We start from the raw sequence: 15,868 nt of genomic DNA, 5'->3' as shown, positions 1-15,868 counted from the left end.
TAACCTGGCTTTTAGTTTAGAACCCAAATAGGCTGGTTTTCAGGAAGATAGTGATGTCCAAGAAAGTTGGTAGCTCCATGAATTTTTAAAAACAATTGCCATGTCTGGTTTTCTTAGCCTGGGTCTGGCCAGCTGTTTTGGAGTTGGCTGGTTCGAAAGGATGTAGTGTGTTACCATGGCAATAGTCCTCCCCACGCAGGAAGGCCCTAGAGGTTGGTCCTGCGCAACTGACCGAGTGTTTTTCATGGCTTCTGCCATGGGGTGCTGCAAGGTTCCATTCCCTCACTCCTAGTTGGCGTTCCCAGGAAGCTGGGGATAGCCCGGAGGCTTCAGCTCCCCCTTTATCCAGCCTGTAAATGAAACGAACTTCCTTTGTCAACCCAGGGCCCAGCTTGCTTAGGGCCACGGATCAGATTAAGCTCATTTGGGTACAAAGCAGAAGTGGTTGGCAGGGGCATCCCAAGGCTATGGGGAAGGTGCTTTCCGCTCCTTAATTAGCTGCTCCTGCCTTGCAGCGCCGTGTCTGGATTCTCAGCCAGGGGAGGCAGGCCTTTCCTGCAGCATTTAGCATGAAGGTTATTACCTCTGGATGCAGGGCATGGCAGAAATGTCTTTGGCACGTGACTGCCGTGGGATCCCTTTGTTCTATTCTCAGGGTTCTCCTTGAAGGCCACACAGATATCCTGGTGTTCTTCCCTCAGGGTAGCACACATGGTGTCCAGGTGGCCATGGCTCACCAGAGGACAGTTCAAGGTATGGCCCTGAAGACCTTGTGTGGTTTGAATTCTGGTTGCCACAGGCCCTCTCCTTTCCCATGTATGTCTCTGCAGATGAGATAGACCGATGACAGGACCCAGGTTTGAACATCAGGGGAGACTGCAATCAATTTTTAAAGAGGGGGCTACTAAAAATGCTCCCCTGAAGAGTTTCCCCAGGGTAATTTTATGGTCACATTGCACCAGGTGCCAAGCTGTTGGTTACCCACCCGTGTCTGCCTAAGAATGGAGGTGGGAAGCTGGGACAGAGATGGGCCAGGCCCTGGGCCGTGTTTCACTGTTGAATCTGGGTTGATTAGTTCCACCTTGACTTTAGGAAAGCTTGTTCCAGGTTTATGTGACAGCCTTGGCATATTATTTAGGAATTACACAAGACTATCCATCTCTTCTGATGCTGGGTATCAGCTCGGGGACCCATTCCATACCCTGAATGGAGCAGAGGGACAGGAGATAAGAGCAGATTCCTAAACACAAAATGTCCAAATTCAGTGGGTCTAAAGGGAAGAGATGAACGTTTATAAGCCTCTAAGCAGCAGATGCCTGATGTGTATTCTTACCTAATCCTTGAAACATCCAACTAGGTCTTTTTAGGCCCATTTTACAGATGAGGACACTGAGTTTCAAGAGGTCACGAGGCTGGCTAGCGGGCACTTTCCATCTCACCTGTCTAAAATATTGTCTTTCATCAGATTGTTTTCTTTCTCCTTTCCTTCCCACCAAATTTTATCTCCCTCTTCCAGAAGCATCTGTGTTCTGGGCTGAAACAATTTTGTGAGCAGAAAGGTCTATCACTTTTAAGCAGCTAAACTCATCATTATGCTTCTGGATTCAGATTATCAAAATGTTGTGGAACTACCCACCCCATTATACAGTTTTTTTTTTTAAATATACTTTTTTAGAGTTTAATAGACATACAGAAAAGTACACAGATTGTAAGTGTTCAGATTAGTGGCTTTTTATAAATTGAACACACTGTACAACCACCGCCCAGATCAAGAAATAGAGACCCAGTTATATTTTCATTCTTAAGGTTCTTTTGTTTGTTTTTGCCAACGTGAGCCTCTGGTTAGAAGTATATTATCAAAAGCAAAAATAAACAAGTGGGACTACATCAAGCTAGAAAGCTTCTGCACAGCAAAAGAAACATCAACAAAAGGAAAAGGCAATCTACTGAATGGGAGAAAATTGCAAATCATATATCTGATAAGGGGCTAATATCCAAAATATATAAAGAACTCTTACAACTCAATAGCAATAAAACAATCTGATTAAAAAATGGGCAGAAGACCTGAATAGACATTTTTCCAAAGGAGACATACAGATATAACTGACCTGTTATAATATTTGTGTCACCCAGCTCTGTCACGGGGGTATTTGAAGATCTCCCAAATGCGGGGTTGTTACAAGTCAGCTAATAAATGAGCCCTGATTACAGATGGCTCAGGATTTCAGACAGGGACTTGGGATACCCCCAAGAAAGAGGTCATGGTAACTCCTGAGAGAGTTTAAGAACAGAAGAGTCATGGGATTTACAGCTCATCTTGTAAGCAAAGCTCAGGGAGGTTGAAGAGTTTACCCACAACCTCACAGCAAGGAAGCAGAACCAGCAGGCAGCTCCTCCTACACACACACACACACACACACACACGCACGCATGCACCCCAGATGCGTGCTATCTGAGAAGTCCCCATTGAAATGGATCCTGACCAGAAAGGAAACCATTGGCAAGAGTGCCCATACAGGACCAGTGAGGTCACTGCCTAGGGTCCCCACTCACGGACGCTGCCCTCAGCTCTAGGGTTTGGTACCCTACACCCCAGACGCCCAGCTGCCCTTCCTCCCCCATCTGCTTTCAAATGGGCCACTGGCAGAGATGGCCCAGCTCACCCATCCTGGCACACTGGGAAAGTGGCTAGATAAAACCGAACCCCGTCTGTGGCCAGAATGTGTTGTAAATGGGTGTCCATTCAGCATGGCCTCTGTTCTCTTCAGACTACAAAGACCCAGGTCTGAAGCTAGCTCTGCTGCTTATAGCCATCATGCTGGAGGCAGGACCCCAACTACCTCCAGGCTTGTAGGGGTGTTTAGCCCTACTACAGCTGGTGGAAACCCAGCACATGGCAAGGCACTTCTTGTGACAATATTTATCTAGCAGTTCCTATGGGCCAGGCTTGGGGCTAAGTGCTGCACACCTCTCTCACTGATTCCTCTCTGTATCTCAGGGGAAAGGTGCTTCTGTTATCCCCATTTCTCCATAAAGGACCAGAGGCTCAGAGAAGCAAAGAACTGCTGAGGGTCACACAGCCCTTGAACCACAGGGCCCCATTCAGCCTGAGGCAGACTGTCTACACTGCCCCGCTGGGCTGCCACTGATAACCGTAGTTGTTTATTGAGCCTACTGTGTGTCAGGTGTTGTTCTGGGTGCTGCGGAGACAGCTGTGAGCCAGCAGATGAGTCCACACCCTCCCAGAGCTGACGCTCTTGAACGGGCTCCTTTGGGGAAGAATTCTCTTGGAGATTCGTGCTTCGGGCACTTTTAGAGAAAAGGCTGCCTCCTTCTTCCCAAATCCCCACGCCACTGCTTCCTTGTCATCTTTGAAGCCCCCCAGAGCCCTCCAAGTCTCCCCTTAAGGAGATGATGGCTGAGAGCCCAGTGTCTCTGTGTGTATTCTGTGCCTTATGAATAAGGAACTCACTGAGCAGTCTGCTCCGTTAGGGTCCTGGCCGCACCCCCAGCCTCATGCCCTACAGTCCCCCATTCCCAGCCCTGCTGGTAGGGGAGGGTGGGCGTCAGCTCCTTGCTATTGAAGAACCCCATCTCGATCCTGGCACACCTTTTTGAGGCCAGCTGACAGCACTCATGCCAGCCTGATAAGAGGCTTGGGGGACCCTTGCGCACCCCGCTTACGAGGCCCTGCCACCTCCACGTGGCCTCGTGCCTGTTATTCTCCACCTCTCCGCACACAAAGAGGCCTGGTGCTGTCGCTGGTGCTCAGCTGCTGGAGTGGGAGGGCAGGCAGTGGTGAAAAGCTTTTCTGAAAGGCCAGGGCGGCGGCAAGAATCACCCAGGTGATCCGAGCCGGTCCCCTGGGACCCCAGCCCAGGACCACAGTGAAAGGTTACTGCTAATTGGCGAGCTCCTGATGGGGCCGCATCTATTTAGCACTCCCCACTCCCCAGAGACTTCCAGGATGGTCTTGGCACAGCGTGTGATTCGAGAGCTCCCCGCCCGAGTCTGGCACAATCTGTCTGATACTGTGAACATGGAGCCTCTTGGTTTTTTAATTTGTATTTCCGTTGTTGTTGTTCTCTGCCCATTGTTTCCGGTAGATTTAGTAGCAGCAGCCACCCTGACTCTGGTACCCCCCTCCCCGGGGCCCTCTCAGCAGGCTCCTTCCACTCCCCGCCCCTCAGACCTACCATCGGAGGCCTTCCCGGGTCAGGGAGCAGCGCCTCCCTGCCCCCGACCCGTCGCCAGGCCTCAGGGCCCAGCTCTCACCCTGCCATCATCCCTGACACTAACACAGCTTGTCCACCCTGTCGCAGGGGGCAGATGGCCTGTCGGAGCCGGAGGGCATCTCTCTGAAGCGGGTCGCTGTGGTGGAAGATTTCTTTGACATCATCTACTCGATGCATGTGGAGAGCTCAGCGGAGCCAGGCAAAGCCCCCAAGCACGCTGGGCAGAAGAAAACCTACCGAGCGGTGAGATTTCTGTCTCTTTGCCTCCGCTGGCAGCCCCAGGCCTTGGCAGGAGGCCACGGGCTCCGCACATGTTGGGCAGGGGGCGGGGCAGGGAGCTGAGGCGTGATGAAACGGCCTTTGGGGACCCAGGGGGGCACAGGGCAAGGGCATGGCAGCCAGAGATGGCTTGTGGGCCGAGGGGGCGGGTTCTGTGGTCTCAGCACAAAGGAGAAGCAGGTTGAAGGGAGTGAGAGGGAGGGAAGGAGAGGGACGAGGGCAGGAGGACAGCCCTCCACTTCCCGGTTTCTGCTTCACTCGTTCCCCCCAGCCCTGGCAGCCCGCTCTGGGGTGGAGGGTGGCCGGGGGACTAGATAATAATAATCGGAAGGGCAAGTGCTTCCGTGGCATTTACTGTGTGCCCAGTGTGTGAGGTCATTCCATCCCCTACGACCCTGTGAAGTCAGTGCTGGAAGTCCCCCGGGGAAAGTCTGAGGACTGGGGCCCCACTGTCAAGGGGATCACAATTCGATTTGTGGGAGGGAGGCTGAGAGCAAAACCAAGCCATGAAAAACAGAAATGTCTCCAAGACTAGCTTTGAGGGGATAAGAACCCCGGTCCCTGGGCGTTCAGCAAAGGCACCTCCAGACACCAACGTTCAGTGCTAAGCCAGGGGGGCTTCATGGAGAAGGTGGCCTGTAAGCTGGCATTCTAAGCTTTGGGAAGACAGGAGGGAACAGAGATGGCAATCTAGGGGTGGGAAACATCGCATGGGGAGGTGGAGGGGCCGTGGCCAGATCAGGAGGGGCCTGCCTGGGTTCTGGTCCGTCCCCCATTGACCCCCATCACCATGGCTCACGCCCAGCTCTGAACCACTTGTCCAGTGCCCACCACTAAACCAGTAGAGCCAAGCACCTTCCTTCCGTTCATTCAAGGCTCTCAGCAGTCCTGCGACAGAGGCACTGTGGTCCCATTTGACAGTTAAAGAAAGTGAGACCCGGAGAGTTGAGTGACCTGTCTAAGGTTATCCAGCACCTGAGTTGCAGTCAGCGGTGTCCTCAAGCCCCCGTGTGTCGACTTTCTCTCTAGCTTCCTAGAGAAGCCCCTCAGTGACCTGCCTTCTGTGACTGGGCTTACCCCCTCCAGGCAGAGGTGACCCAGCCCCCTCGCCAAGGTCTTTGTACAAACACCTGGGACTGCAGTGGAGGTGGTCTGTGCAAGTCTGTAATTCCCCCCTGTGGCCTGATTTTTAAAACTCCAACATTCTACTACTCAGCCATTAAAAAAAAAAAGATGAAATCGTCCCATTCGCAACCACATGGATGGACCTTGAGGGTATTATGTTAAGCGAAATAAGCCAGACAGAAAAAGACAAACACCGTATGATTTCACTCATATGTGGAATATAAACTAACAAATTACAGACAGAGAGAACAAATTAGTGGTTACTGGGGGGAGGGGGGTGGAGGGTGGGCACAAGGGGTGAAGGGGCACATTTATATGGTATATGACAAATGATAATGTACGACTGGAATCTCACTATGTTATAAGCTATTATGACCACAATTAAAAAAAAATCCAACATTCTGATTTGTCCTTGTCCTCAAAAGACAGCCTTTGCCCTAAATGACTCTTAAGGACTGTCCCACGTGCCAAGGACCTCAGAGGGATGAGGGGTCGGACTGAGGGAAGCAGGACGTGATTCTGCCACCTGCCCGCCAACACATGCGTGTTGGGAAATGCATCATGGGAAGGGAGTTCTGAGGGTTCCTCCACCAGAGGGTCATAGACGAAGGGAGGGACACTTAGGCTGGGCCAGTGTGGGCCCCTTGGTATTGACGAGACCCAGCGCATTTTCTCAGCATTCACTTTGGCGGGGCTGGGCAGGTAGCCTGTGCCAGGCTCTGCACACGGCACTTCCCACACTCCAATTCCCTGAGCCTTCCCATGTATGACAGTGGTGTGTACGAAGCAGGCGCTACTGTCAGCCCCATTTTACAGATGAGGAAAATGAGGCTCAGAGGGATGCATAAACTGCACCTGACCACTGCACCTCCTGCCTCTCTCCAAACCTCCTGTGGCCAGCTAGTAAGCCCGATGACTTGCTGTTGTCCAGGTCGATGGCCTTGGGCCAGCCAGACCGTGTGATTCCCTGGTCCCCTCGGTGCCAAGCACCACACCCCCCCCCAACAGGCGCTCCCTGGGTATTTATGAAAGTCGGGGTCTGCAGCCTCCTTGCTGTGGAGAAGGCAGGGTTGGGCTGGTCCTGCCAGACTTTGCGTCCCTGGGCCAAGTGGACATACAGCCCTTTGCTCTGCACTTCCTGGCTTCTCGTCCATATGCCTGCCGCGTGCCCCACTTCCTGCTGCCCAGCCTGGAGCTGGCACATGACTGGCGGCGAGCCAGCTGGGCTGTGCACAGAGCTGGAATTTCAGCAGCAAGCCAAGGCTGCGTGGAACAGGCCAGGACCCTCCTGCAGTGGGTGTGAGGCCGAGGGGGCTGTCACCCCCTCTCCCCCCATGGGCCCCCCCTCCTCTTCCCCATCTGTCACCCGTCTCATGCCACCCTCTTCCTTTTTTGGGGTGGGGGTGGTGCCCAGATGCCTTTGTCCCCCTCTTTTCATCTCCTCCCATTTTCCTCCACCCAAGCCTAGCTCCTCAGCCGCATCCATGCCTGTGGAAAGAGGACCCCCAGGAACCTCGGTGCTGACGGCTGCAGAGAGGCACAGCCTGGCCCCGCGGGGCTGGTGTCAGGCCCTTGGCTGAGGGGTTCATGGACCTGAATCCTGGGGCTGCCTCGCCGTCTCTAGGGCACCTGAGACTTTCTGGATTCTTACAGCCCGGGGTGCCTGTAGCAGGCAGTCCCTTGGAAGGCAGATGGGCAGACTTGTTCAGGGCATGGAAAGAGGCACATTCTTCAGTGGGAAAAAAAGATTCCAGCACCTCCCACTGTCCAGTAATGGATCAGAGAGGGCAGGTCATCAGTTTTCTGAAACTGAGGGATGTGAGCCAGGGGTAGGTGCCTATTGACAGTGGATAATGTAGGCGGATTCCTACTTTGGACAGGAAGCCCCTGCCTTACTTTGCCTCTGATGCAGTGTGACCTGAGGTCCAGAGGATGCCAGGGGGTCTTTCCAGTGCCAGGGTCTGGGGAGGGTTCCACGCAGTTCCACAAAGTTCCTGAACCCGCATGGAGGACTGGTCCTTTGTCAAGAGGCTTTTCTGGTGTCTGCACCCGTCTGGGTTGGAGCGAATGCCTCTGCTTCCTTCCTCTCTCCCCGGGTGCTGGTAGGCTAGGTCGGGTTCCGGAGTCCAGATCTGGCTGCCCAGACCACTTTGCAGTTGGGGCCAGATGTGGTCAGCAGCTGCTCCAGGCCCACCACGTGCTAATCCACCCGCAGGGCAGAAGGAGGATCTTGCAAAGTGGTGCAAATCCCCCCAATTGGCCTCATCTGTCTTTGTCGGCCTCTGAGTTGGGGAGCGAAAATGGGGCCTTGCAAGTCAGCGACTCTGCAAATAGCTTCTGCTCTCCCTGCCAGCAAAATCTCTCTCGCTTTTTACCCCTAGGAAAAAACGTTAAGGGCAAATTCACGTGCGGGTCTCAGTGTCCAGGCGAGAGGCCCCAAGAACAAGGCAGCAGGCAGCCCAGGGCAGTTGAGGGGAACTCGGGGTGGGGGACAGGAGTCCTGGAGCTTCTCCTCCTTAAACACAGCAGCTCCGTCTTTATCTGTTTCACGTTTTGGGCTTCAGCATAAGATTCTATTTCCAGAACGGTGTCTGTAGCTCTAAAACTATCTGAAAACCGCCATCCTACTGCCTAGAGCATCAGCTGGGCTTGTCCTCCTCATTTCAACTCACCCTGTGGTCCTGTGGCCTTGGGCATCCATGCAGTCAAACAGAATTGGAGGTCCCATTTCTCATGTGGACAAGCCAGGAGGGTGAACGAAATGATGCCCGCAGGTTGAAGGCCCCAGTGGGGGGAGGTGGCCTCCTTCATGCGGGTCCCTGCAGCGGCGGCGTGGAGCTGGGCTGCACTCTGCACTTTTCTGACTCCCCAGGGAGCTGTTAGCAAGGCTGCAGACATTCCAGCCATGCAGGGCTGGCCTTCCCTGCCTGGTCCTCAGACAGCTCCAAGGACTTCTCACCTACCCACCTTCGGTCCACCCCATCCACCCCTCTGTGGGACCCAGGGCCAGGAGGGCTGCACCCAGCACTTCTCCTCCCTGTGGCACGCCAGCCAGCCTGTGCCTGGTGCTGGGGTCCCCGCCAAGGCCAGAGAGTGGCGGCTACCACTCTGGCCCCTGGGGAGGCTAGGAAGGCTCTCCCCGAGCCCTGTAAAACCTATTTCTCTGTCCAATGGCAGGTGAGCACCGTGTAGTGAAGTGGGGCTGTCCCTGTGGTATCAGCCTTTCCTCTTTTTCCCAGGACCCTGTGACCCTTTCCTGCCCCCCCAAGTCCTCCGCTCAGCTCTTCTGAGGCCTGACATGGGATGCCACACTTTGGGGCGCCTAGGAGGTCATCTCTTGGCCAAGTCGGCCACAGCCCTCTGGTTGGCCCAGCGGGTGCCCTTCCTTCTTGCCTATTTACTCCGGCAGCTGGCCTTCCTTCAGGAGGGCCCCTCCCACCTAACTCCTCAGGCTGAGAGAGACATGCTGCCGCTACGATTTCCAGGCAGCTTCGGGCTGGGGATGAAGATGTCCATGTGCGTGGCAGGGAAGCCCCCATCCCGCGGCCCTAACACCCGAGGAGGACGGGCCACATGCCCTCCTACCCACCGGCTCCAATCAGAGAGCAGGGGTTTGCCCTTGTCCCTGACCTCCAGAGGAAGGCAATCACACAGGGAATTTGGAAGGGAGATAACTCATCAAGGAGCCTGCCTGCTCCGCAGAGCATCAAATCAGCTGAGAAATAACAATTGTGTCACCAGAATTAACTCTGCGTTTGCGGCCAACCGCCAGGCAGGAGCGGCCCCTGGAGCTCCACAGGCCTGCTGAGCTGGGAGCACAGCCTGAGCTGGTCCTCCCAGGGCCTGGCCACAGCCTGGGGCACCCTGGACTCCTACCTCTCCCCTGACCCCATCCATTCCGCCCTGCCCTGCCCCGCCTCCTGACACCACAGAGATGGGGCAGGGCGTGTGCCTCCCAAAGGAGCAGACCGGGCACCATCCTGGAGATCAGCCCCCTTCCCCTGCGGGCTGACCAGCGCCCTCGGCCAACTTTGCTGGCGGGGCTGCGGAGAGGATGGTGGAAGACTGGGGTGATGCTGCCCCTTAGTGGAAAGGAGCGGGAGGGCCTGGGCTCCTGGAAAAGTGCAAAAACCAGCAACTGGGTGGCTACTGGCCTCAGCCAGGGAACCTAGGCTTACAAGGTCCCTCAGCCTGTGGGTTTCCCAAACCCCAGGGCAAGAGGACCGGGCTGGGCTTCTGGGCCCACATCCTCGTCTTCCCCACTCCCCCACCCCTAGCCTCTTTCTTGTGTTCCCTCTCATACCCCCTTTCTCCTCCCTAGCTAGGGGAGGCCCTCTGGAGGCAGCTGTGAGGTGGTGTGACCTGGAGCACGGGCTTTAGTATGGCACTGCCTCTAAAGAGCTGTGTGACCTTTGGTCAGTGGGTTCACCTCTCTTGGCCCCGTGACCATGACCTCACCTGGAATGTGGGGGTCCCTAAGAGCCCGTCCAGTTTGAAAAATCTGATCCCTTGGCATCAGCCTTTCACAGCTCTCCCTAAAACGGTTCTTGATCTGTGAGTTATGAAAAGATACAGCTTGTAGAACCGTGGGTTCTGTTTCCAGGCCCTGAGCCAGTTGAATTCTAAGTGGGTCTCAGTTTATCCATCTCTAAGGGGGGAAATTGTTTCATCCTACCCTGGAATGAGCAGCAGTAAAATGTTCTGAGAGGAATATTACTTATTAGAACAGGGGTTAAAGACTAGATAATGTTTAAATATTGTGCTTTTTCAATTTCTAAGCTCCTTTATTCAAAAATTTAAGACAAATGGGTTTCTGCAAACGTACTGACTCATTTCCATGGCTGAGAATCAAGGCCACCTGCCCCTTGCTCCTTGAATCCTTGCCCTTCCTGGCAAAGGGCAAATGCCTGCCACCAAAGCACAGCCCTCGGTGACCCAGTGACCACGCGGCCTCCCCACAGATCCGTATGACGAGCACACCTCCTCTCTCCCCCAGATCGCGGAGACCTATGCCTTCCTTCCGAGAGAGGCCGTGACCCGCTTCCTCATGAGCTGCACGGAGTGTCAGAAGAGGATGCACTTCAATTCCAACGGCCTGGAGCCCAAAGGTAGGGGAGGAGGCGGGCGAGCTGGAGGCTCGGGGAGGCCGTGCAGGGAGAGGCTCTCCCACCGCACGGGTCTCCCTTTGCTGGCACAGACAGAAAAGTCCCATCCAGCAATTGTCACAACTCCCAGAGGCCACTGTGGGTCCATGGGGCTGCCCACGGAGCCTCATTTGGGTTTGTTTTTTTTTTAAATGTCAAGTTTCCCTTAAAAATCAACAGTATATTCCTATTGCCTTCAAGACTGTCTTCTCCCACCGAAGTTCTGGATGGAAGTGTCACCTCGCCTCATTCCCTAGGCTCTGGAATTTGTGCCACCCAGGTCTCACCCTGGGCAGTGTCTGCATGGGTCTGGTCTCGCTGACCTGACTGTAGGCTCTCTGAGGACAGGGCACACCCCTCGCCTTGTGCGCCCTCCTACCCTACAGCCACACACCTGTCAGCAGGAGGTCCTCCCTGAGTGCTTGTTTCCTCCTGGGGCACACCCAGGAAATCTGTGGGGAGTGGGTAGAATTGAAAATGCCCAGAGCACTTGTGACCGACCAAGTTGGTGCCTTGGACTGACGTCCATACTGTCCAGCTCTGCCCTTCCCAGTGAGACATAGCAAGGCCCCCCACTCCAGGCGCCCCCCCCCATCCCCCACCTCAACCTGAATGTCCCCAGAGGCCTCCAGTAAATCCGGGGCCCCTCGGTTGACAGGTGGCTTTGCCTCAGCGGGACGGGCCGATACACTTGGCTGGTATGATCAGAACTCTGCCCTGAGAATTGGTGCCCAGGTGGGCGGTTTATCAGGGCGTCTAGGCTGCGCCTGGGCATCAGGCCTGCAGAGGTCCTGACGTCAGTGGGTGTTTTGCCTGAGGATGGGAACAGACAGGGCATGAAGGGTGAGCTGTTTACACGGGTGCTCAAGTGGCGTCCACTGAATCTGGGGAAGGAAAAGTCAACAACGATGGCTGAGTTGATGACAAAGGAATTGGAGCATAGGTGTCAAGTGAGGTTTTCCTCTCATTCTTTTGTCCCCTGATGCATGTGAGCGACTTCCGACACCAACCACCTCACCAAATCCAGAGGCTTTCCTGTCCACGGGGGCCCTTGGGCTGCTTCACTGGGGACATTGGGTAGCTTCTAAAGCATGAGGGATGGAATGAGTCTAGTTAATCCCTCGTAAGTGCTGGTTCAAGAGCAGGGGCTCCAGGGCTGTGCTGGGTGGGTTCAAATCCTGGCTCTGCCGCTCAACAGCTGTGTGTCCTGAACAAGTGACTGCATCTCTCTGAGCCCCAGTTTCCTCATCTGTGAAATGGAGTCAATGATGGTACCCACCTCAGGGGGCTGATGAGATTTGAGAGTTAATCCCTGTGCCTGACACAGGGCTACTGTGCAGGAGGAGGGAGCTGTGGCTGTGGCGGGTAGTGTGTTAATGCTGCACGCCTGAGTGAGGCTCCTGCCCCATGTGGCCTGGCTCCAGCTGAGGGGCTACAACTCTTGGGCCAAGACAGCACGTGGTACCTGCAGAAGGGCCCAGAAGGCCTTCCCTGCTGCACTCCCCATCCTGCTGGGGTCTGGGTCCCAGGGGCGCACGTGCCCTGGTGGTGGCTGCCTGTCCCCTCCTGTTCTGTCCTAATCATTTCCATAGCAACTGGCGGAGTCAGATACAGAACTGCTTGCCTCGGGGGACAGAGGCGAAGCCAGTCGGGGCTGCGTTTGTGGGCTGCTCCAAGGTGTCTGCAGGCTCCATCTATTCTGCTCCCATGCTCCCTGCTGGTGTGGAGGACATTCCTCACCTCCCCCACTCCTCAGTGAAGGCTACGAGGTCTCCGGGGCGGCAGCTCCACTCCTCCTCATCTGTGGGCTTCCGCGTGGCGGGGAGGGTGATGCCAAGCACAGCAGCAGCCTGTCTCTTGTCTGTGCTGCCACCACCGTGCCCCCACACCCAGGGAGGAGGAAGGAGGGGGAGGAAGGGAGGGAGGTGGAGAGGGAGAGAGAGCACATGCTGGGAGGGAGCCGCCTAGAATATAAACCAGCTCGCAGGCTCTGTGCAGCTCGCGCGTCTCTTTCCAGGGGCTTGCTCCGGGCTGGACAGAGGGCGGAGTAAGGCTGCACTGTGCCCATCTTTGCCCGTCCTTGGGCAGAAAGCCACTTCCCTGTCCCCAGGAGGGGAGCGTCACACACAGGGAGAGGAGGAGACACCGGGGGGGTGGCGGGGAGGGGAGCAGGAGACAACATGGCCCTTGGAAGAGCATGGGTTTGGGATTGGGCAGGCCAGGGTGTGCCATCCTGTGTGTCCCTAGGCAGGTTAGGGGACCTCTCTGAACATCAGCTGCTCATAACAGCTCCTGCGATTCTATGAAGTATCTGTCCCAGCTTACAGGTGAGGAACTGAGGCACAGAGAGGTGTGATGGAGAAATCGCTTGTCCAAGTTCCCCCAGAAAGCAGGAGAACTTACTTTCTCATCAGCAAAATGGGAGTAACAGCTCCCTCCCAGGGCTGTCATGAGGTTGCAGTTGAATTAAATGAACCCATTCTATGGGGGGCCTGGTGCAGTGGGTGCCTAGGGGACATCAACCTGTCCCCCCACCATGGTCTTGCATCATAGTGCCCAGACACAGGGCTGCTAATGTCCAGGTGGCCCCACGGGGAGACACACAGCCAGTCACCCCACCCAGGCAAGCACCCTGGGTCCACAACCTGGGCAAAAGGAAAGGGTTTGGTTTCTGGAATCTGCCAGTGGAGAGCCTTAGAGTCTGAAAGGCTCTCCTGTCTTCTTGATGGCCAGGGGCACTAGGCGCCTGGACCACCTCTCCAGCCAGCAGGTTCTCCTTCCCCAGCAGAGCCTGGAGATCCTATCTCCACCTGCCATGCTGGCCTCTCTGGATGTGGGCAGCTGCCCCGCTTGCTCTTTCACAGGCACCCCTCCCATGCCAGCCCTCCGCCTCCCTCTCCCGCAGCTAGCCCTCCGGGGGAAATTGGAGCCTGCCCCAGGCCCCAGAGGCAGGCCCGAGTTCCTGTCCCAGGAGGGTGGGGCCTGGAGGGGGACAGGGAACAGGATGGAAACTTCTCGAGGGGCTGCTGGGAGAACGCCTGGCTTCCTGGCCTCATGTTATAAAGAAAGAAAGGAAGCAGAGTAGCCTCCCCTGCTCAATGGCTTGTCCCCAGGCCGAACGTGAGGCCTGGACGGTCCCAGGCCCTGCCCCCACGCCAGGAGCACAAACAAAGGAGGCTGCGGAGGATCAGGAAGTTTGAGGATGGGAAATTCCAGGGCCTCCCGGCTCCACGCTCCTCTTCCACCAGCCCCTGAGCGAGTCCAGGCAGAGTGGGGACAGAGTGAGAAGTGGGTGTGCCCTTGGACCAGCCCCAGCTCCTGGGGAGAGGGGCCTCTGGGGGCACCTTTCTGTCTTCTTTGATGTGACAAAATACTGTTTGCATGGCTGCAAACTAGGAGTTAGCAGTGGGCAATGCCACTCCCCTGCCAGAGGGTCCCTTCCTCAGGGACAGAGTCGTCCACTCAGTAGTGGCTCCTTTGCAAGCAGGCCCAGACTCCTCTGTGTGGTTTCCAACCCCTCCATGCCTTGCCCCTCCAGACCCCCCTTTCCTGTCCTACCCCCACATGACCCCTTCCAGCCCCCCATTCCAGCCCGTTCCTGTGCCCCAGGAGAGTCCTTCCTGGGCGGCCTGCTTGCTGGCCTGTCCTCTTTCCGCCCTCATACTCACTTGCTGTGTGACGTGGGAGGTGGCATAGCCTCGTCCCGGGCTGTTGCCTCATCTTTAAGATGGGGGTGTTGATATTAACGCCGCCTCATGGAGTCCCGGGGAGCATCAAGCTGGAGGGTCTGCTGCATGGAGCTCCTGGCAGGTGCTCAGGAGCTGTCAGTGGAGTGATTGAACATAAGTCCCAGCCAGGTCCTCTCTCCGTGAAGCTGTCCTGAGCTGCCAGAGCCCTCTGAGCTCTAACAGACTCGCCGTCAGTCCCACCTGCTGAGCGCAGGGACCGTACCTGCAGGTGCCCCACCTTCCCCGCCCTGAGTGCACGCACATCGGTGCCCCTTGAAGGCTGGCTGATCTGTTGATTCACTTCCCCGGCAAAGAGGCTTTCTCATCCCCTTTTGAGCTGGCCCCAGGCCTGGGATCTCTATTTCCAAATCCGAACCCCACGACAGGCTGGCTGGCCTCGTGGCTCCTCTGTGCCAGGGCTTCTGTGTGCACACATCCTGCAACACCCATCCCTGCCTGGGAGAGCTCTTGCCACCGGCACCCAGAAGCCACGGGTGTCTCTGGACCGAGAGCTTCTTCCATTCTGCAGGTGGAAGCTCGGGAGAATTGCCCCCTGTGTTCCACCTGGAGGAACGAGGCCGCCACCTCAGCTGAAATCTGTGGACTGATGAATGCTGCTGGAGCCCGGCTGTGGGGTCGGTGCTCGCCGAGGCCTGGGTGAAGCCTCTCCACCCAGTATTTTCAAGGCCTGTAAAACTAGGTCCAGCACTCAGGCTGGCTTCACTTCTCCTTGGCAAAGGCATGTCTGAAACATGTCTTTGGGTGGTTCCTCTGCCTCGCTCACCAGCAACCTGCTGGGTTGTCTTGGCTCTGTGCCCCTTGCTAGCCCCTAACTCACCAGAGGCATCAGGTTATTTGTTGTGGCTCGAGCATGGCTACTGCATGTGTTGACCGCAGCAGGGGCCTGGCCTGTCTCAGCCGAGCATGAGGAAGCCACTTCTGCCCCGGTCACGGGTCCACCTTAGTTCATCCGCCATCCTGGCATTTGTCACCTGTGAGCGCCTGCCTCCACAGAGCTCCCCTGGCCCCTGCTCCTCATCTCTGCCCTGCTAAGCTGAGCCTCTCCGTGGCAGCACTTATCACCTTCAGAGCCTTGGGGCTCCCCACTGCCGAAAACCCTGCCTGCCTTTCTCCTGGCACGGTGTGGCCAAGCTCTGACCTCCCACAGCCAGCTCCCCCGCCCACTCCCTCACCTGGAATGTCTCCCACCCACCCAGGTCCTGCCTCCCCAACAGAACTCTCCCTTCTGGAACCACAGACTCGAGCATCGCTGCACACCCATCTCTGGTGGGTCTGTGTGCATGCTCAGGCTGTCCCCGACCAGGGCATCCTGCCTGCTCTTGCACCCTCCTAGCTC

The 15,868-nt window shown here is 56.2% G+C and overlaps 1 protein-coding gene and 1 non-coding gene across 5 annotated transcripts in view; both read left to right on the top strand.

The window, feature by feature from the left end:
- The window catches only part of NOL4L (nucleolar protein 4 like), a 125,158-nt gene that overhangs the window by 44,392 nt on the left and 64,898 nt on the right, over positions 1-15,868 (top strand). For all 4 annotated transcript variants that reach the window (XM_023626315.2, XM_070248034.1, XM_023626316.2 and 1 more), the window contains exons 2-3: positions 4,323-4,478; positions 10,636-10,747. In XM_023626315.2, coding sequence (XP_023482083.1) covers positions 4,323-4,478; positions 10,636-10,747 — 268 coding nt within the window. The remainder of the gene's footprint in view (positions 1-4,322; positions 4,479-10,635; positions 10,748-15,868) is intronic.
- Positions 8,462-8,562, top strand: MIR8962 (microRNA mir-8962). The gene has a single exon (NR_127966.1). It is a non-coding gene; the product is annotated as a microRNA mir-8962 (primary transcript).

The sequence above is a fragment of the Equus caballus genome, chromosome 22 (assembly GCF_041296265.1).
Source record: "Equus caballus isolate H_3958 breed thoroughbred chromosome 22, TB-T2T, whole genome shotgun sequence".
NCBI classification, from domain to species: domain Eukaryota; kingdom Metazoa; phylum Chordata; class Mammalia; order Perissodactyla; family Equidae; genus Equus; species Equus caballus.
This window is presented reverse-complemented; position numbering and strand designations above follow the sequence as displayed.